Consider the following 21,189-nt stretch of genomic DNA (forward strand, 5'->3'; position numbering starts at 1 on the left):
ATCTCTGTAAATGCCCTGAGTCTACTTACTGTACCTCTACTTATCCAGTGACAGTTTTGGTCTTTTCGCGCATTGTTCTTCGCATTCGCAAGTGTGGCACGTGTTCACACCTGGGAGCTTCTCAGTGCAACCAGTCATCTTTTATTAGTGATGGGACTGCTGATCACTTTACTGGAAACCACCCTGTAAGAAAGAAGTGAAATAAAACACTTTCATTGAACTTTGCATTCTATTTTTTGCCAGAGGCATCACTTGAGGCAGACATTTAATTTAATTAAGCAAGTTACTAAAACTTTAAAAAAGCTACCCTTATTATCTGTAGTTCTAAATCACTTCAAAATAAGAAAACCACCAGTGAATAGTAAAACATGTCAGGCAACAGTCAAATGGTAAATTATTGACATGGAGGTCAAGAGATAACACATTAAAAACATGTTTAGGTAAGATAATATATTAAAGGTTTTATAGATGAATGTATTAGAATAAAATCCAGTCATACTACAACATGACTTGTTCTTACGAGGGATCAAAATAAAAAGTAAAAAAAAAAATCATGACACACTGTCGCTTCCCCCATACAAACAAGCCCGTTGACTTTATGGCTGCATGTCCAGAACACGTATAATTAAATAATCTATAACTACCAGTATTATCTATTTTTTTAAAAAATCTGTTACCACTTCTAGCATTAACCAGCACACACACTGAGTTCATACCAAAACATGTAATGTCATTTTTGAGATTCATTCATTCCTCTTTTCATACTAAATTTAAGCTGTGGTCACAAGTAAATATTGTATATAGAGAGTGAATAAAATGTAAAAAAAAAAGAAAGTGAACAAAAATAAGATAAAAGGGGCCATGTATAATATCCAGAGCATTAATATAGCATCAAACAACTATCTACTGTGTAAATATATAGTGTAGTAATGGCTACCTGTATTTAAAAAGATACCTTGAGTATGCTTAATCATATTTACATTTTCTTTTTAAACATATAATGAATCTTATCTAAGTAACATGCTGCATTTATTAAGTGGCAAGTATTCATGACTGTGCAGGGTGTGTCAGCTATTCAGTCTCAAAAGTAATCTTACTTAAATTATGAGAAAGCTTTCCACACAACAGAGTGGAAGGTTCAGTGAAACAACAGGTGGGTCAGAATAAAACACAACAAAAATATCTGTATTTCTCTTCAATCCTGCATGTGCTTGTAATAAAGAAAGGATGCGTGTTTTAGCAGGTTATTTATATGAGTAATCATACATACAGGTATAACAAGTAACAGGGTTAACCTTCATCAAACAAGATCTCCAATAGCACCACCCCCTCTACAAAATCCTCCTCCATTGAGAGACACCGTATGCAGGAGCAACTGAGGACAGACAGACAGAAGGTAAAGGAAAGGAAGATACCATGGCAGCGGCTTCAGATCAGGTAACTATTCATTATGTAATACATAACAAATAGTTTTCTTCAATTTCCTTAAATAATTCGGCAATGGAGTTTCTCATTTTTGGGGGTCAACGACCACAGGGCCAACCGAAGAAACCAGTGTTGTCTCATAAAAATAAATAACCATGTCTAAATCATTAATTATTGTCAAAAAGTAAAATGTTTCTGTCAATGCAGAACGATTGATTTGATGATTTCCAATTTCATATTCTTCACAGATAATGTAAATTTGCATATTTCCTGTTTTTTCCTGCTCGTTCATGCAAATGAAATGTCTTGATCGATGTACATCTACAGATTTTTTGAAATCTATTTTACAAACTTATCTTATGAGATTACCGTTAGTACTCGTAGAAAAATCAGCAAACTGTTAAAAGTTAAACACATCAGATTTATCTGTTAAAGGCAACAGATAGATGATTGAAAGTGCAGAACAAATATCCAAGGTCTCATGCACACAGGAGACAGACTGCAAGCTGACCAAAGACCAAACTTTAAAGCAAAGGACAAAACGAGAATGCAATAGATCAAATTAAGTCAAAGCAAAGTTTAAAATACCAGCAAAAAAAAAAACACACTTATGGCACAAAACACCCGTTTAGTGCAACATGTCAGTAATGCGTTCCTTTGTGTGCGCAGAAGGTGGAGTTTGTGCGAACAGGCTACGGCAAGAACGCAGTGAAGGTGCTGGTCATCAGGAGAGAGGGCAGCCACCACTACATCATCGAGCTGAAAGCTGACGTGGAGCTCACACTCAAATCACGCAAGGATTATTTAACTGGAGACAACTCAGACATCATCCCCACCGACACCATCAAGAACACCGTCCATGCCCTGGCCAAGATCAAGGGGGTAGCCAGCCTCTCTACACTACACCCGTCTACTTTCTACTGATCACAACACTTTTATCAATCCATTGACAATCCATTGTTTCACAGGGCCTAAGATTGGCATATTGTCTTTTTTATATTCGGGTGAAGAAAGTTCATTGTCATTCAGCTTTTAACAACTAGATGCAGCTACATAGAGGTCTATGGAGAAAGTAGATTAAACAGCATTCATGTAGAACATACATAACTTGTACATTCCCTTATTGCGCCTTTTAAAGATTAATTTCTATATACTAAATTAATTTCATGAACATTTTGAATTTCAATTTGTTACCCTTGGTTAAACTGGGAGACTTCTACTGTGGTCATTCCTTGACCTCACTATAATGACACTAAGGGACCCCTGGCAACCTGCAGCACAAACACACACTGATCAAATAAAATCAAGGGTTAACAAACCCTGTTGACATTCGTTTGTCTGGGTCAGACTTTTGTTTTAGTCGGCACTTCCTTTGTGTTCCCATTAATTTATGAGCATTTTTTTTTAGATAGTTTTACTTACAGTCTGTCACTCTGCTCTTTACGCTATATTCATGTGTTCAGGTAAAGACCATCGAGCAGTTTTCCCTGGATATCTGTCGTCATTTCCTGACCTCTTTCAACCATGTGCTGAGGGTCAACGTTCACATAGAGGAGGCCCCATGGAGACGCTTGGAGAAGGTAAAACACAGGGTTCATCAGTCCTTAATACAAGAGTCTGCAGATATTTTTCTAGTCAAAATGTGAAAAGCACAATTGGAACAAACTATACACACACATGCTTTTCCTGACACGTCAAAACACCTGCCACGTGTTACCTTCATTCAAGCTGTTTACATTCAAGCATGATTTTCACCCTTTTTGTTTGTCATTGTCATTTGTTTTCTCAGAATGGGGTGGAGCACGTTCATGCGTTCATCTACAGCCCAGAAGCTTGTCGCTTCTGTGATGCTGAACAGAATCTCAATGGTTAGCACAAACACACACAAACATCAGTGGTAGTTAAAAATGTATTTGCTTGTATATCTTTTTTTTTTGAGGTGTTGAAAACTCCCAACTTCTAATAGCTCATGTGCTTCTGTAGAAACCATGATTGTACTTTCAGCAGGTGCTGAGACATATTTTGAGAAAGGCACATACCTGATCTGGTCTGAGATCTGTTGGAGTTATCCTGTGTTGGACAGGTTAGGAGAAACTTATTCAATCCCCAAAGGAGGAAAAGTGGTTTGACACCATTTACAAAGACATTTACAATACATCGACACAATAGTTGATGCCAGGCAGGATTACTGAAGGGAAGTACATTGTAACAATAGGAGGGCTCTACTAGCTCAGTGGTACATCTAAAAATGATGTGCGGTAATTGGATAACATGGTTTCATCTGTGTCCGGTTTTAACTCATAAGGCTTATTGATTAAATCCTCTGTGGTTTATATGTGGTGTAAATACTAGTTACTAAGGGATCTAAAACTAAAGCTTAGCCCTTATCATTGCTGTATATCATTGAAGCTGCTGAAGAAAGGCTACATTTTGTATATTAGAGAGTCCAGGATGACAGCCATTGTGGCATGCGTCTATTCTGCGCTACTGTGACAATGTTTCTGAAGTCTGTTCTCTGTGCTCCAGGCATCCCCGTGGTTCACAGTGGGGTGAAAAACATGACGGTTCTGAAAACCACCCAGTCCGGTTTTGAGGGTTTCCACCGAGACCGCTTCACTACTCTGCAAGAGGTCAAGGACAGGTGTTTCTGCACCTCTGTGTATGCTAGGTGGCTTTATAACAAGTCTCAGGATGTCGACTTTGACGCTGCATGGTAATTAAATCCTAAAATAACTTTCACTCTCTAAACATAGGTGTAGTTATGCATGATGGAGCACTGTAACTTTATCTGCCTAATAGGAGGAAAAATGTCATTTCTGAACACAAATCAAGAAATAGAAGGAATTTCTCACCTGTTTCAATTGAAAAATTCCTAAAAGTGAAATGACATGCCTTCTTCATCTAACGATCATCGCATCACCATCCTCACAGGAAGTGTGTGAAGGACACGATTATTGAGAAGTTTGCTGGCCCGTACAATAGTGGAGAGTTCTCCCCCTCTGTGCAGAAGACCCTTTATGAAACACAGGTTCTGGTCCTGGATAGAGTTCCTGAGGTAAGTCCACACTTTTCAAACCTCCAGGTAAAATCTGTCGCAGTCGCGGCAAGAAAATAAAGCTCAACTGTAACAGTACATGTTATAGAACAACTTGTCAGCCACATGTCTTAAAGTATTCTGTCTTTTAGGTTGATGAAATTGAGATGGTCATGCCCAACCAGCATTACATCACCATAGACATGACAAAAATGGGCCTCACCAACAAAGATGAAGTAAGTTCTGTTATTACAGCTAATAATCTTTCATGTTTAGTCAACATTGTTTGATTACTGACATGTAATATTCCCCTGACAGGTTCTTCTTGCCTTGGATAACCCTTCAGGCAACATCACAGGCACAGTGCGCAGGAAACAGCGAGCCAAGCTGTGAAGGCACCTCCACATCCAGGAAATGCTGCTCATGTGGCCTACATATCAAGCTGAATAAACCAATAAATATGAGTCAATCTAATATCATGTGAATGAAGTTCTGAGAACAAAAATGACCTTTAAAATATTTGTTTTGGTCATAAATACAACTACAACTCAAGATTTCCTAAATAGGATAAGCTCTTGATGCAAGTCAATAAATGAAATAAACTAATATTGTTCTTTTGTGAGAAAAGAGCACCATTTATTGCAAATCTTTGATTCAGATATTCAAACTCCAGTGTTATGTTGCACATATACATCGGTCACACACACTTCAATACGGTCGTCTTTGCAACAATTCTGAAAGCACCACAGGTAGGAACATAGGAATATATACACTAGGCCTCGCTCCTAGATAATGTAGGTGTGCAGGAACAAAGAGGCTTTCGTTTGGCTCCTTGTTTCTGGGAAAACAAAATGCTTCAGTGTTACATGCTAAGGACGTTTCATGGACTCAGCTGCATGGTTTAGAGCATAAAAACTGATTTCAGGGAAAAAGCAGGATGCACCAGAATCATTTCCTGATTGTATCAAAGTGTTCAGGTACAACAACATATACAGTTTTCAACTAAATATCATCTTATAAACAAATACTTTTTTTTTTTTTTTAAACCAACATGGGTTAATTCACTTTGCACAGACGCGCAAACACATGTACGTACACACACACACTCACAAAAATCCTTCCTGCACAGTATTTGCCCAAAATGACCTTCTTTCACATAAAAAACACACAAAAAATAAAATACATACAGTATCTCAAGCAGCGAAAATAAGAATGGATGAAAAGGGTAAACAGTTGAGGGTGCTCCATGTGCAACCCATTTTTGGAGTCCACGCTTGTAAAAACATACAGCATTCAAATTGTGTTAAGGTGCCACTGTGGCCAGAGGAGTCTTTGCGGAGTGGCAGCTAACCTGGGGTCTCCCGACACGATGATTGTCACTGAGGCGGGTGCTGGGATGGCCTGCGGCGCTACGAGGCGTTGCTCTTGAGGTGTTGAGTTTGCAGCGGCTTCACGTGGTACTCGTAGATTTTCAGCGCAGGGCCGAGTTTTATCGACAGTCCCGTCAGGACGTCGTTGCGCGTCATTAGCAACAGGGACTTGCCATCGATTTCCTGTCAGGCGGAGAGAGAGACGTATCAGACCGACATCTTAGTTTATTTTCATCGCGAGCAGGAAGAGAACACCAACCTGATCCTGAAAAGCAGTGGCTTGCTCCTCGAACCCTGTTGCTTTGAAGTAATCGACGACGTCGGCGACCCCCCAGTTGGCGGGGTCCGGCAGCTGGCCGTTCTCCACTGGGCTGTGGAGTCACAGTGAATGCGTTCATCTTAATGTGCATGCACACTCAGCTGTTTAACACATTCTTTCAAATCTTTTAATAAACAATGTCTGACACTAATTGGATGTAATACCTTTTGGTGTCAACAGAGCCATTTGCCTTGTCTTCCATGCCAGCTGTAAGAAAATAAACAATAATAATCATCGAACAAACCGTCATTACAACATGTAGCAACTTCAAATCAATGTTCAATATTCACCACAAAAGTCACTTTCAATAGCATTAAAAGTCTTTTCTCCACTGGTTTTAAAGTACACAAAAGTCAGCTTATTAGCTTTTTCTGGAACTTTCAACAAGTTGTAAACTCAAAAAAACTCGTTAAACGTTGTTCAAAGCTACAAAGACTTAAACTCAACTGTGAACTGCTATTGCTTGTTACAATTGTTAATTGAAACTATGACACAGTTTGAGAGTAAAATATTCAATCAAATTACAATAAATTATTTGCAACACTAAACAATTGTTAGTTGCAGCCCTACAAAACGGGCAATACAACATGTAGCAACGTGAAACACAATAACAAATTGTTCCTAAAATAACTTTTTTTCCACAGGTTTTACATAAGCGAGAAATACTGTACAGTGTGTATGCAGAATCTTCAACAACTATAATGTAATTAAAATGTTGTGCATAATTTCACACACATGTTTGGTATCATTAAAAAGACATACACTAATTTGGATTTTGGGATATTATGAGTTTAAACAGTGCTTGGTCACAAAACAGTTCACGATGAAGCTACCAAAAGGGTCTGAGGGGTTTCTGCTGCATTGGACAAATAGTCAAAACAATTGAACTTTGGACTAAAAGCTTCCTGACAACACGAACTGAGGTTTTCTTTGAAACAGAAACCATGCTTTGGATAAACTGCTGGTGACCAAGGAAAGCTTGTGCTTTCATTGAGCCAACGCAGTTTGAAGTTAAAGCACTAATCTTAGCCATAAACAGGCTAAACGAGTCTCTTACAATCTGTAACGTTGCAGTAATTTTTCATCAGACGTCTTCTCTCGGAGAGCTCAGTGGGTTGGCAGCTCAAACACCATTGTTTCTCTTTCGCAGTCTTGGGCATTCACTGGGTGTCGTCACTGCAATAACAGTAAATAAGTGCAGGTGTTTAAACAGTGAAGAGACGTACAACCACAACACAGCTAAAGACCAGAACAAAGCTAACGCTGGTATTGTATCGATAACTGACAGGAGGGATGCACTCACGTTGTTAGCTGGATTTAAAAATAGCAGAATAACGTTATGAAATTGCATTAACTGACACGTAACGTTACATAAATAAAGTGAAAAGGAGCAATACAGCACAGCACAATAATGAAATAACGTTATGATGGCGACAGCTGATATTTAATCGCTGCCTCTTCGTATTTGGTATTAAGCTAACAGGGATAGTTAGCTGGGTCTGCTAATACAGAATTTAACGTTAACAGTTAACGTTACCTTATTTTAGGTGATTCCTGCTTGACAACAACAGTGCGTCCAAGCTACGCACGTACGTTGGATAACAAAAAAGTTTTCCAATCACTGAGATATTTTACTAATAATTAAACGGCGGTATTCATTTGATAGAATCAAGATTTAATCAAGTAAAGGCAACTAGCCCTCTTCATCGGTTTAGCTTCCTTCGCCCACATGACAGCAGAGAATCATGGGAAGTGGAGTTTTTACAGTTTTACCGCCAGCATCCGCAGTTCAGCATGATCCAGCACCTGCTAAAGTACATCACTGCAATTACTACACATACAATATTTCTCATTACATTGAATACCGACAATTTTAGTTATAATAAAAAGAATTTATTATAGTGACATATCCTTTGTTACATAAAATCTGCTACAGCAAAGTATATTCCCCTTGCAAACACAAGTAAATATGGGTGGGAAAAACATGTCAGCCTTCTAAATGATGTGAAAAATATCCCACGAACTAAATACAGACACATTTCAGATTATTGATCCCATACTGGCATGTGTGACTATAGCTACGAAGAACTCATAAACTGATTTCCTTCAGTCAGGAGTGTGAAGTGCCATCATTTACATCAAATATGACAAACATTATTACACACATGAGGGCTAAATAACACAGAAGAAGAGCTGTGGATTTCCTACACATTTTTCATGGGAAGATTTACACACAGGCAGTTTGGATAGAAACATGCTGAATTCCCAGGTGCAGTTTTCAAAGTTTGTCCAAATAAAAATGTCTTCGATTACATTCTGTTCACCCTTCAAACTGGGAAAATAATATTGGGTCTCCTTTAAAAAAAAAAAGTAGTAATAAAATACAACAAAAAGGTTCAGAAAAATAAGAAAAAAAGTTAACCTAAAAGGCTACAATTTAAAATTGGCATGAGAGGCATCAATGTGTATTAACTGTTGAAAATATTTAAATTTCGATAAATGGTTTATTTTTCATAAGGGCAAATGAAAAAAATGGTACAAATAAATAACCCAATATATTCACTGTAGATTACAATTTTGTGAATAAAACTTATGAAACTGGGGCTAAATCAAATGTCACACCATGTGTTCAATTTATGAAAATCATGAATTCAGGCATAGCCAATATCAATATACAGCACATCAGTATCTTAAAAAAAGCATTCAGTCACCAAACCTTTTTCACATTTGGTTGTCTAAGATTGTTGAACTTGATTAAATTGCATTTTTCTCATCATCAGACACTTGAGCACCATGTCAAATAATGATCTAAACTTCAGAAGACTTGTTCAATTTAAAGACCGTCAACAATGCATTATTGTTTCCAACAAGATGTGAAATGTAAAACTTTGATTTCCCCACAACCCTGAGTGTCCGACCTGCAGAAATGACTTCAAACTCTGACCTCCCTGTGGACGGCAGGGACAAACTTCCCTCTAGAAAATCAAAAAGATCACAGAAGCAGGAGCAATCGGATCTTTTCTGACTTCTGGAAGTTCAACAAGTGGACACCGTGGCCTTGTAGGTATTGAACCTTTGACATACAGATTCTATAATCACCTGTTAAATACACATGTCAACCAGTCACGCCAGAGGCAGGGACTACATTTCAGCAGCAAAGAGCAGGCGATGTGTCCGAATTCAGGGGAAATGAGTGATGCTCTGTATAGAAAAATCCCTCATAAAACCTATATTTCTCTTGAGGGGAGAAAATATGTATTAAATATGTGTAGACAATAACTTAACAGGAGAGATTTACAATGAAAATGTTCTTCAAAAGTCAGACTCTTTTGACCTTATTCCCTTTGAAAATCTGTAACAAGACAAAAACATTTTTGTCTGCTGACGTTCTCTGACTGACCTGACTCAAAGGAAGGAAGAGTGAGCAAATATTGCTTCATCACAGTGTACAAATTGGTTAAAAATGATGCAAAGAGACTACAAGCTATAGTTGAGGTAAGTATGTTTCAACCAAGTGGTGACCAAGATGAATACTTTTTCGGTTATGATATTTCAATTTTCTGTTATTATTTCATGGTTAACTGTTTAGTTTTGCTTCCATGGGATCATTCAGAGGAACACGTCACTCAGATAAAATCTAAGATCTAATGCATCGACATCCCAGGCAATAAAACTATTTTAAAACGGTAACAAAACACAACAACAAAAAAGATGGGAACATTTTCAGGGCACTATTAGCTTGTTGTGACACTGCTGTACAAACATGCAAAAGTCAAATTGAAAATAAAACAAATATGGCAGTTGCACAGTGTCTTCTCAGAGCGCTGTGTAAGCACAATTTACAAACAAAAATCGGAAAGAAACCCAGAACGGACAAGATATGTCCATGTGACCAACACTGCTTCGCATCCACAGCGACATACTCTTAAGAAAATCGAACAAACTGATCTTTCAGCAATTATGCCACGGCAATACACTTCATGTATCGGACGTACCAAAAAAAAAAGATGCCCCCGTTGTGTGGAGTGAACACCTTTAGTTTTCCTTCCTTGTGAAACAAAGAGTTGTACCTGAAAAATATATCATCTCATTCCTTTCATTTAATACCACACCTGGTCTGAGATGTGACCAGATATGGATAAAACAATGCTACAATTGACTGAATACAGCACTGACAACTTTCTGCTCCGTAATAACACTTGTCACTGTTAATTCACCTCTTCAAGAACTGAATGTCTGAGTGCTAAAACTCAGACACTTCAAGAAGCCATCAGTGTTGCTGTTCTTTCACTAAGCACCAGTTTCTTTGTTTGGAATTTGGTCATGCTTTAACAACACAAAGTGTTTGAAAATTGGAAGTCTCATGTGTGTGTATGTGTATGTGTATGTGTATGTGTATGTATATATATATATATATATATATATATATATATATATATATATATATATATATATATATATATATATATATATATATATATATACACACAGATATATATATATATATATATACACACAGATATATATATATATATATATCTATACAGATATATATATATATATATATATATATATATATATATATACACAGATATATATATATATATATATCTATACAGATATATATATATCACAATTATACGGTTCTAGGTCTTAAGGACACCAGAATGATGAATAATGGTTAATGTTAAAGTGTTCATGGTTGAGGAATAACAAACTGAACCCTAAAACACACTCATGTCATGTAACAGACGACATATAACTGGCAAGACTCAATGTCAGAAATGCAAACCAAAACAATCCCTTCTATTTGCCCGAAGCTTAAATCACAATATGTGCAATACCAGCTAATACAATCATTCACTCTTTGTGCCATTTAAAAATGGGAATAAGATTAGTTTTCATGTTGCTTTTCAAATAATTATTTGAATTGAAATAAGGAGCAGGGAGCGGCAAACGAAAAAACAGAAGAAAGAAAAGACAAAAAATGAGAACGTGGTCTAGTATTTTTTGTGTTGCAGCACAAGGGGGTGTCTGCATAATGTGCCTGTGTATAGGATAGTGCTAACTGCACGCAGGATCATGGCAAGAAGGACCTCATTCAGCTGTGTGGAATGAAGGAACGAGGCATTTGTTTTGAGCACGCGATGGCCTCGGTTCCACCATAAACCCTCAGGAGAGTGCAAATATCCCAAAACATGTGTGCCCTGACGGGACTCTTGCCCATTTACTAGAACTCAGCAAACTCTTTTGCACACTTTTCTGTTTGTGAGACATGAATGTCCTCCTCTTCGTAATCGTCAAAGTTGCTCGTGTCTCCTGGACCTCTGCACTTTGGCAAGAAGGGAGCTTCGACCTAAGAATGAGGAAGAAATAAAGGAATTGTTTTCTGATTATTGATACAAAAATGCTGTGTTAATTTTATTCACGAAAACTATGACAAAACTATTACAAAATATGATGAACGTATATTTTTGCTTGTTGGGCTCTCATAACGGGCCGCTCCTCATAACAAGGCTCCACCAATAATCATTCAACCGGTGTTTTTTTTTATTTTTATTTTTTAAATCAGATAACGATAAGAAATAATCCTATACAAAATAAGTGTCACTAAATGATAAAATGATTGGGTTTGGAAAGACTAGATCGATTTAATATGTTCAATATAATCTGATGACTAAATCAGATCATTTGAAACAGGACTAAGACTAAAACTACATTTTGAAAACATTAAAAGTTGACTTAAATGTAAACTACAACTGGACACAAATATTTTAAATGAGTTTTAAAACTATGAAGGAAAAAAATAAACCAAAATGTGACTAAAACTAAAAAGCATTTTCGTCTCAAGAGTAAGACTAATTCTAAAATAGCTTTCAAATTAAACACTGTAATACATATCTTAACTGGTGATATCTTAATAGTGTTTTCCCTGCCCAATCCATCATGACTACTAACAGAGAAGGTGTTTGTAACCCCAACACAAATTTACAAAGAAGGGGCACACCTCACCATCACCTCACGACAAGATAAACTCATGTCTTGAATTTACAAAAGGACTAAATGATGGATAGTAACAAATGTGTCATTACATGTTTTCGGGTTCACAAACATGACATAATGACTACCTACCTTTCTCTCATAGATGGCAATCCAGTCTGTTTGGGAGAACCACTTGTGATTTTTTATGTCATTCACACCATTCTTCAGGTTGCCAAATCTCTTTGTCAGGTCTACCTGGAGCAGGTTTCTCAGCAGATCCTTCAGGTCGGAGCTAAAGTGAGAGGGAAATCGTACCTACGGGAGCCGAGCACGATCAACACAAAGACACGTTATTCATCCATTTAATATAACAAACACATGGTTGGTTACAGCATACGAAAGAGCAATACCAAACACCGGAGAAACAATGCCAAGTTGATGGTTGTGATTGAAAGGCAAGCAGATAAATGACAGAGCATTCAAATATTTAAACTCTTTGCATATAACTATCTCTGCATACCTTGCCAGACACAATCTTTTCGTAGATCTGGATCGGCTGATCAGCAAAAAAGGGAGGGTAACCAGCAGCCATTTCATAGACGAGAACTCCAAGAGCCCACCAGTCCACAGCTTTGTTGTAGCCCTGGAAGAGTCACGGACAGAAAGAAAATCTATTATCTTCACGCAAAAAGCACCTCAGATAACGACCGGAAATGAAGGCTTGAGACATACAGAGCAGTCAGATATGCATAAAGACAGAGTGACACATTTTTGTCTCGTGTTGGCTCTGCACTTAGCTTTAAATTGTGGGGTTTTATATTTAGATCATGCAACTGTCTAATAATTGGATGTCTGTATAAACAAGTCCCCCACTTTTAGGTGGAACTGGAGGTGAGATTTTAACATCGTTCAACAGTCGTATGTTATCTTACGTTAGCCTCAAGGGCTAGAACTTTTACCGTTGGAAACACAGTCAGCTGCTCCGGCTTGTCTCTCTCATTGGCTATTATTGTCCAGCTCAGAGAGTACTGACGTTATCATCCGGATTTTAACTCAAATATCAAACATGTTTTTGGAGGTCTAAGACTAGATCAGTAAACCCCTCACATCATCAGATAAACTGGGCCAAACATCGATAACAACCACGGCCTCGAACCGGATTTCCCCTCCGATTGGAACTATTTAAGCTATTCATCCTGTTTTATATCTTGTACATGTTTTTAAATTTAAGATTGCTTTATTGTAAAGCACTTTGTAACTTTATTATTATTGTCATAGAATTGTGGTTACTATCCCTAAAAATAACTAGAATTCTTTTCTCTAAATATAAATGTGAAGACCCTTTAAAGCTGAACGTCATTACTTGTAAGTGGGCTGTATTGGGTACAAAGGGTTCACCTTGCTGAGGATGATCTCTGGAGCCAGGTACTCAGGAGTTCCACACAATGTCCAGGTCCTGCCTTTAACTCTTTTGGCAAAGCCAAAGTCTGTGACCTGAAGAAAGAACAATAGGAGCATGATAAGAAAAGTAAAGATGTAAAGGCAAAGTCCACATGTACTACATTTCAAACCATGATAGTCAACAGAAGCATACATCTGGTATTTTAACATCTAACTTGGATTAAAGCGACTAAATGTGTTAATTCTCTATTTGTAAGCAGTAGGTCCACCGACTCTTTCTTGGGTGTTTTCTAGTAGCAGCTGATGTGTTTCCGATTACCTTCTCAGTTACAAACTAATACTTTACAGACAGAACTTGTTGAAGACCGATACCTTTGCTTTCAGTTTACTTTTTCTATTATCAACTTCACACAGACCGTGTACCTGGATATAACCGTGTTGATCTATGAGCAGGTTTTCAGGCTTCAGGTCTCTGTAGATGAGGTCTAAGGAGTGAAGGTACTCGAAGGTGAGTACTATCTGAGCTGCATAAAATCTTGCATGGTGTTCACTGAAAGAATGGAGGGTGGACAGTCAGACATCGGTGGCATATATGAAGACGAGTCTCTTCTGAGTGAAGGAGCAAACTCAATCATTCATTGTATAGCCGGAAAATAATGTCCGTCTCGAGCTATTCCATGACATTGACGGACCACAGTTAGCGAATTGAAAAATGTCCAGTTATTAGTGGCTGATACAGCATTTTACAATAAAAAAAAAAACAACGACTCAAATAATATATAATCGAAATGTACACTATACCTGAACCTTCCAATACGTCTGAGGTGAGAGAACATCTCTCCACCGGGCACATATTCCATCACCATGTAGAGGTTTGAGTTGTCCTGTTAATCAAAGCAAGACATCTTTAAGCAGGGGCCTCCTGAACCAACTGATCGCATATTAAATGGTAGGTGGTCTTCAAGTAGGGAAATAAAACAACACAAAAGTGATGGTACATTATGGGGTTATCTTTTCTGTTGAGGTTGTTTTTAATTACAAACATAAAACTGGCTGGTCATTGTGAGATTAATACTATTTCAACTGTAGCACTGTGTCAGATGAACACATTCGGATTCCTTGGTGAAAAATATAAAAATGCGCGAGCATGGACCTTGAACGCGTACTCCAATCTGACGAGGAAGGGGAACGAGACGGCCTGTAGTATCCTCTTCTCATTTAGTGTGTGTTCTATCTGCTTCAACTTCACCACCTGAAAAACACAAGGCACAATGCAAGCACTACGGATGTATTAAGCACAGCATGTTCTTGATAACCGAGTATGTATGTGTGGCGTATCATTCCCCAAACTAAATGTAAAGCAGAGCCACAAGGACCCATGATTTCTGAGAGAGCTTTGCCTGATTAAAAAGTTAATAAACACAAACATGTTTTAGCTCGATTATGAGTGATCCCTTTTTAAAGCATTGCATTTTTTTAAAATCTTAATTTCAGTAAGGTGTGAAAAGCAACTTGCACAGACTTAAAACTTAATCCATCAGAGTTAACACAGTTTCCTGTTGGTTCTTTTTATTACTTTGAAACGTCCACCATTGTATTCATCTGGTGCCTTGATGAGTTGGTGGGAAGCTCTGACATACAAGACTTAAAGGTCAGGTGTTAAAAGGCATTGCATCTACAAGCCGTATTGTGAGACAACAATAAGCAAAAAGTGGACATCACAGAAAGGAATGTCCTGATTTGCTAAATCCTTAGAATAAAAAAAGTCAAACATTAACTCAATCCACAGTTTCAACTGCATCACCACTCAATGATACAACACCTGGCCATGACTGTTACTGTGATGAATTACTGACAGTATATCAAGCAAGTTTTAAGCCTCTGCAAGTTACGCTACTGAAATAGCTAAAGGGAAAACAATGGCAACCTGTAAGGCAGTAAAAACACATTTGCAAACCTATGAATGCATGGCATGCTTTGGGAAATGCTCAGCAGCAATGTGACATGTATATGATTAGTAGTAGCATACAGTAGTAAGATAAGAAAAACACAAGACCACTGTGAAGGACTAATAAAAGTTCAGTGTACAAAGTGTGAAGACAAAAAAAGAAGCCAAAGTGAGCAGACATCGGTGGTTATAAGGAAAGCGTTTCAGCATTACAGCTGAAACAGAAAGTCAGACAGCTTTTGCTCTTCAGTGTACCTCTACATGAGAAACGCACCGAGGACGCGCTAACCTCCTCCTACGACTCTCACATCAGCATTAAAAGATCGAAACTCTCAAGCGCCTCTGAGGTTTTCAGCGATAACATTGGTCACAGTGCACGAGAGGAAAAGTTCCATTTCCTTTTACAAGATCTACTGCATTTTATGCAGTTACAGCATTTGTCAAGCGTGCAGGAGTGTGCTTTTCACAGACTACCCGGGCTTCCTGACACTAGTTCTTTTGAGATGGGTAAAGTGATTTCTTTAAAGCCACGCACTTACTTTTTGTTTATCCAAGATCTTCATGGCGTAGAACTGATTAGTTTCTTTATGTTTGACAAGCATAACTCGCCCGAATGAGCCAGTGCCCAGCGTCTTGAACCTGTCAAAGTCATCCAGGCCAGTTGTGCTCTGAGGAAACATCGGCAGTGGAAGTGAGGACAGCAAACTGATGATTAAAATGCTTTATTTCTGCATGTAAATTTGGTGTCAGTGCAGCTCTTATGTGGCATTTTGTCTCCATGAAGCTGTGAGTAAAAACACATAAGATGGGTGATGTTTGTACAATACATGCGCTTTAGTGTCACAGCACAATTATGCACTCAGCTATGATTCAAGTCAACAAGATCTATGAAACCATGAAGTCCAGCGAGTTAAGAGAAAAGTAAAGTTTGAATTTTATAACGCAAAGTACACACAGGAAACAACTTACCTGTGGTGGACACTCCCATGTTCTTAAAAAATCTTCTTTGGCTTTAGCTAAGAACTCTTTCACTATAAACAGAGACAGAAGTGTGATTTAACAATCAGCATGTTGGTACTCACACGGTGTCAGTTGAGCATGTTGAGGAGAATAAACTGGGGCACTTTAGCGTGTTCGGGAAAATAAACAAAGGCAGTTCACATGTTTAGGGAAACAAATGCATTTTAAAAAAGGTCAAGCAAATGTCAAGTACTGAGGATGCAGGAATATACAAAACAGCAAAAAATACCCCCACACTCAAAAAACACACGCCTAAGCAGGATATTATAATTAATAAAGTGATGCAAAAAAGCTCTTGTCGACTTTACAGAGTTGGCCAATTCAAAGACGAGCTATTCTGCATCTCTTTCAAGAGTAGATGGGAGTAAAGGAGGGAGGCAGTACTACTGGGCAGAGAACATAACTGAGGCTACAGTGCAGGCATTAGAAAGACATTGTGAAAGTCACAGCAGACATGAGATGTCATAAGTCACAGAGTCATGGCAGGTATCTAATGTCTTGTTGGTGGTGCATTTGGTATGCGGTTGCTGATTTAAATGCATACCTGGCATTGAAGGACTATGTGGAAGCTGTATGTTAACAGACTATCCTAACTAACCTCAGTCTTTGCAATACTTAGATGTGGGATTATACAAAGCCTGGTAGGCTTAAACTGCAGAATTAACTTGTTCTCTGTGACTTAGGACGGCTCATGGAAAAGTGAGCATACCAAAAGTCTCTACAGTTCACCCAAGGGTTTGCAGGAACATTCACCCACATGGATGGAAATGGTGGAGAAGAGAAAGAGAGGAAGAAACATTTATGAAGTGCTTAAAACAAGAACATTTGAGATTCAAGTGGTTTAAATGCAACACGTAACAAAGTGACACAGGAGAGGACAACTACCACCTGACAGAAGATACACCTGATGAAAATAGTCTACCTTTAAGTAACAAAATCATTTTGGTTGGAAAATGAATTTCTTCAATTGACTATGAAAGCAGTACTGTTGCTCAAACCAATAGTCAGGGGTTTTTAGTTGCTTGCAATCAAGCAATAAGTGGATATTTCTGTCAATATGGGTTTGATTCTACACAGTAGGTCGCCTTTAATACTTAGACCTAACTTTCTCTTTCTTTATTACCAGTATTGCAGGAAGCTTTTTTTTTTTTTTTACGATCATTCAATAAACAAAATATTGTTAAAACTACAAATATCTGTCACATAGACTATACAACAGTGATTGAAAAGACATTGAGTAAAGCACACATATATCACATTTCATACTTGAAAAACAGTACACAGAAATGACAGGACAGAGATGATGCAAGCAACTGAAGCACCACAAATGGCCCGTTCTACAACGCTTATTTTACTGGATCCGTGTGCTTGATACAAACTCATGACCAACAATGTGCATGAAAATATAAATACTCATAACCAACATTAGACTAATACGCCACTTAGTCAAGCTTCTTTAAAATCAGTTTTCCGACACACAAAAACTACAAAAGCAAGCAGAGACGCGTCCGGCTCAAAGCTGCAGATGGCAGCCGACAAGTTTTAGGTGTAAAAGCAACACATCGCACTTACTGAACTTATCCCACATGATGGTGAACTCAGATATATGAGGCACCTCACTCTCTTGTCCCCTCTGCTCTTGGCTACTCTTACGATATCGATGGAAAAGGCGACTGGCGAAGGATTGTTCCTTTCCCTGGGCCATTTAGAGACAAATGTGAGTGAAAAGGCTCACAGGCAAAGTAACCGACTGAAGACCAACGAGTGATACACACTTCCTGTATGCAGCCAAGTGCGTCGCAATGCTTGGTTAACCACATAAAAATGAAGCTTCCTGTTCAAGTACTCTGCTTCAGTTCGAGCAGCCAACTGTATGTCTACTTTCTCTATGTGGTGTGAAAAACACTTATTGGTCTGAAATGCAAATGGTGATGTTGTTTTTGACAAAGGTATATAAAGTAAGCAAAGGACACATAAAAGGCCAGCCTCTTATGGTTATGTCAAAAACATTGCGCAGCTGTGGCGCATTCAGAGTGCTGATAAGGGAATTGGAGGCCTGTAACACCCACTGACTGACCTAGAGAGAAGTTATCTCCAGGTTATCGTGCTCTCTGGTGGTAAAGTTTAACAATGCAGTTCTTCAAAGAGCTTTCCCCTTTGCTTAAAGTCACCCTGACGAACTGACCCTAATGCTGCACACTCTTTTGTTTGTTTTGTAGTTACAGCAGTGTGGGCCCCTCTGAATTATTAAATACAAACAGAAACATAAATGACACCAACAATGTGTGAACAGTTTGTTTCTGTACCTGGCAGTTTGCACCACACTATTATTGGACACAACTTTCAACGCATCCCTACAGAAACTACAGTTACCTTGTATAACAAGGCTGCGAGACTGTATGGACTACTGCCAATCAGAAAGCGGGTCAAGATCAGTGCTCTCCAGACGGACAGTTTAGCAGATTAGTTTGGTCATTACTGACAAACGAACACTAAACACAACACAGTGGCCTCTGGCTATTGCTTTCAAGTGATTGATGGAGCCCTTCAGATTGAGAAATTGCTATTCAACAGGTGCAATTTGACAAGGAAGGGAGCTACCTCTCCTTGCTGTTGTAGCACCAAGGCAACACGTTGATGTCAGTGCGAGAAAGCAGCGATCGAGGCATAACATTTTGATTTACAGTAAACTTGTTGACAGCTGACATGACACATCAAGTGAGGGGGTTGGATAGAAAACGTTGCTAGCCATTTTGTAGCCCTTATTTTGAAAACAAAGCCACCAAAAACACCACCACCATCATCATTACCATCACTATCCTGCTTTAACCACACCACGCAGCCATCTGGTCCACTTGTCTCTCAGTCCTATCAGGTACCTGTTGTTGTTGTTGTTGTTGTTGGCAGTGACTAGGCCTTGTGCTGCAACTTCAGTAGAAACACATTTTTGCTGATGTTATCCGGGCTCCAGGCAGCTGATATTAGCTATTTGGAACTTAAACATTGTGCTTTGATAACTTCAGTTACACGTTACAGTGTGAGCAAAAATATATAATCCTAAATTTCGTTGAGTCAAGGATCTCTTTGCATTCACTGCTGTAGGATGGCGAGGACCTCACTGCCATTTGCTCATTGGTTACTTTTAATAACTGGCTAGGTGCATCATCTGTGGCACTGTTTCCAAGTGGGATAAGCAAACAGACACCATAACGAGGGAGCTAGGCTAACAAACCTAAACTGCCCTACCAAAGATGGTTCTTAGTTATTACTGTAACATTGCTGTCTGCTACCACTGGACAACAACTGCTAAAAGGCTGCACTCCACTGACTTTATCAAATGCAAACGCTGTATAAACAGCCAACGTGAGATGGCTAACAGGCTAGCTGGATGCTTCTCAGGTACTCACCGCTTTCTTGCTCATTGCCTTTCTTGGCAGTCGCTGTGTTTCCCATCGTAGGAGGACAGGGCGATGCACAGCTGGCTAGGAGCGACGATGGTGGCGGTTAGCTAACAGGGTCCTCCGTTAGCTAGCTAACAGATTTCAGCTTGTGCTAGCTGGCTGGCTAACAACAACATCAATGTCTTCTCTTGGTGGACAGAACCTCGACGTGCTCTGCTAACCGCCCTGTTGATCTTTATGTACAATGTCCTTTTGCCGTTCAAGTATGCCTCTGCTGGAATGAAAACATGATCCAGACTTTTCACCTCTGCCTGCTGTCGTTTTGTGCTGCGTTCACGTCATATGGGAATACCCACGGAACAGACTTTAGTGGGTGAAATGCTGCTTTCAAGGGCCGGTCGGAAATCGTAGTGGCTCAAGTGTCACATGATTTATTATGTAAAGTTGTTTGTTATATTCATAACAATCATATTTAGCAATTATCTATGTAATAGACTGAATCACTTTGACTGATGCACATTGATCACTCTGTGCCTAACATATGCCTCTCAAAACTATCATTATTACTGTTATTGTTTTGTATCCACAGGTAATTTTATCAATATGCATATTCATTCAAATATGTTGCTTCGTCCGGGATAGATGCTAATATTTTTAAGCCCTGGCCTCATGGGCCACCAAGCCCCTAAATGTGGTGGCTAAAATACATTTTTGGTGGCCCAAATGTAAACCTATGTAAAAACTATAGACAGAAAAGGCAATTTAACTTAATTTAACACATGCCTTCATTAACATAATGCAAATATGTAATTGTTTATTCAAATTGCAAACTAGTTATTTGTCTTCTCACAGTCCCTAGTGCATATAGGGCAGTCTATCATGTTTGCATAATACATCAAATTAAAATGAATAGGAAATAAATGATGGAAATTAAGCAGGACTGTTGTGCCGACTGGCTGTTAACAGATAAAATCTAGCGTTAAGGGATTGGTGACTAGAAAGCATAAATGCCCATTTCAACTTCACAAATCAGCCGTTACTCTCCAGACACCAAGTCATTGAGACACACAGTCTCATTTTTAAGAGATACCTGATAAAACTTGGTGGCCACAGAGTTTCGGAGAGACAATGAATGAACGCAGGAAAAGTAATAGCATAAAATGATCTACTTCCTTCACATTTATTTATACAGCAAATAAAGTACTGCAGTATCTACCTTAATGAAAATATCCAGCCAATTGGACCACAAAATTAAGTGATGGAAACCTTTATATTTACAAGCGTTAATT

General features: G+C 38.5%; 3 protein-coding genes across 5 annotated transcripts; 1 reads left to right on the forward strand and 2 right to left on the reverse strand.

Annotated features, from left to right (window-relative positions):
- Positions 1-45: 45 nt before the first annotated feature.
- On the reverse strand, positions 46-10,567 carry samd13 (sterile alpha motif domain containing 13). Of its 2 annotated transcripts, XR_012953097.1 has the most exons (6): positions 7,686-10,567; positions 7,206-7,324; positions 6,313-6,355; positions 6,089-6,200; positions 5,811-6,012; positions 46-183 (listed from the first exon to the last, which is right to left on the reverse strand). XR_012953097.1 is itself a non-coding variant. In XM_076088064.1 (5 exons), exons 2-5 carry the CDS (start codon positions 7,306-7,308, stop codon positions 5,869-5,871), a joined length of 402 nt encoding a protein of 133 aa, XP_075944179.1. In that variant the 5' UTR covers positions 7,309-7,324; positions 7,686-10,567; the 3' UTR covers positions 5,068-5,868. The 2 variants fall into 2 exon arrangements, 1 of the variants encoding a protein (XP_075944179.1); XM_076088064.1 differs by lacking the exon at positions 46-183 and having other exon boundaries at positions 5,068-6,012.
- Positions 1,417-4,978, forward strand: uox (urate oxidase). The gene is made up of 8 exons (XM_076088063.1): positions 1,417-1,437; positions 2,095-2,307; positions 2,889-3,005; positions 3,215-3,293; positions 3,952-4,138; positions 4,357-4,480; positions 4,612-4,695; positions 4,778-4,978. Exons 1-8 carry the CDS (start codon positions 1,417-1,419, stop codon positions 4,850-4,852), a joined length of 900 nt encoding a protein of 299 aa, XP_075944178.1. The 3' UTR covers positions 4,853-4,978.
- Positions 10,568-10,745: 178 nt separating the features above from the next.
- Positions 10,746-20,265, reverse strand: prkacba (protein kinase, cAMP-dependent, catalytic, beta a). Of its 2 annotated transcripts, none has more exons than XM_076088066.1 (10): positions 19,907-20,265; positions 16,449-16,510; positions 16,019-16,147; positions 14,685-14,783; positions 14,333-14,415; positions 13,955-14,081; positions 13,529-13,624; positions 12,651-12,773; positions 12,281-12,445; positions 10,746-11,504 (listed from the first exon to the last, which is right to left on the reverse strand). In XM_076088066.1, the coding sequence occupies exons 1-10, from the start codon at positions 19,950-19,952 to the stop codon at positions 11,379-11,381; spliced, it is 1,056 nt and encodes a 351-aa protein (XP_075944181.1). In that variant the 5' UTR covers positions 19,953-20,265; the 3' UTR covers positions 10,746-11,378. The 2 variants fall into 2 exon arrangements, with proteins under 2 accessions (XP_075944181.1, XP_075944180.1); XM_076088065.1 differs by lacking the exon at positions 19,907-20,265 and adding an exon at positions 18,072-19,269.
- Positions 20,266-21,189: the final 924 nt, after the last annotated feature.

Source organism: Anarhichas minor, unplaced genomic scaffold (assembly GCF_050575085.1).
Source record: "Anarhichas minor isolate MPS153535 unplaced genomic scaffold, ASM5057508v1 ptg000010l, whole genome shotgun sequence".
Classification (NCBI taxonomy): Eukaryota; Metazoa; Chordata; class Actinopteri; order Perciformes; family Anarhichadidae; genus Anarhichas; species Anarhichas minor.

Bases quoted from the DNA above. Each gene is read 5' to 3' on its own strand.
- uox (XM_076088063.1), top strand. From the start codon at position 1,417: ATGGCAGCGGCTTCAGATCAG. The intron at 3,006-3,214 runs GTAAAACACAGG...TTGTTTTCTCAG, and splicing joins CATGGAGACGCTTGGAGAAG to AATGGGGTGGAGCACGTTCA. The intron at 4,139-4,356 runs GTAATTAAATCC...CCATCCTCACAG, and splicing joins GTCGACTTTGACGCTGCATG to GAAGTGTGTGAAGGACACGA.
- samd13 (XM_076088064.1), bottom strand. From the start codon at position 7,308: ATGCCCAAGACTGCGAAAGAGAAACAATGGTGTTTGAGCTGCCAACCC. The intron at 6,201-6,312 runs GTATTACATCCA...GTGACTCCACAG, and splicing joins GGCTCTGTTGACACCAAAAG to CCCAGTGGAGAACGGCCAGC. The intron at 6,013-6,088 runs GTTGGTGTTCTC...TCCGCCTGACAG, and splicing joins CCACTGCTTTTCAGGATCAG to GAAATCGATGGCAAGTCCCT.
- prkacba (XM_076088065.1), bottom strand. From the start codon at position 18,204: ATGGCCCAGGGAAAGGAACAATCCTTCGCCAGTCGCCTTTTCCATCGA. The intron at 12,774-13,528 runs GTGAACCCTTTG...TGACTCTTCCAG, and splicing joins CAGAGATCATCCTCAGCAAG to GGCTACAACAAAGCTGTGGA. The intron at 11,505-12,280 runs GTAGGTAGTCAT...CCTCATTCTTAG, and splicing joins TTGCCATCTATGAGAGAAAG to GTCGAAGCTCCCTTCTTGCC.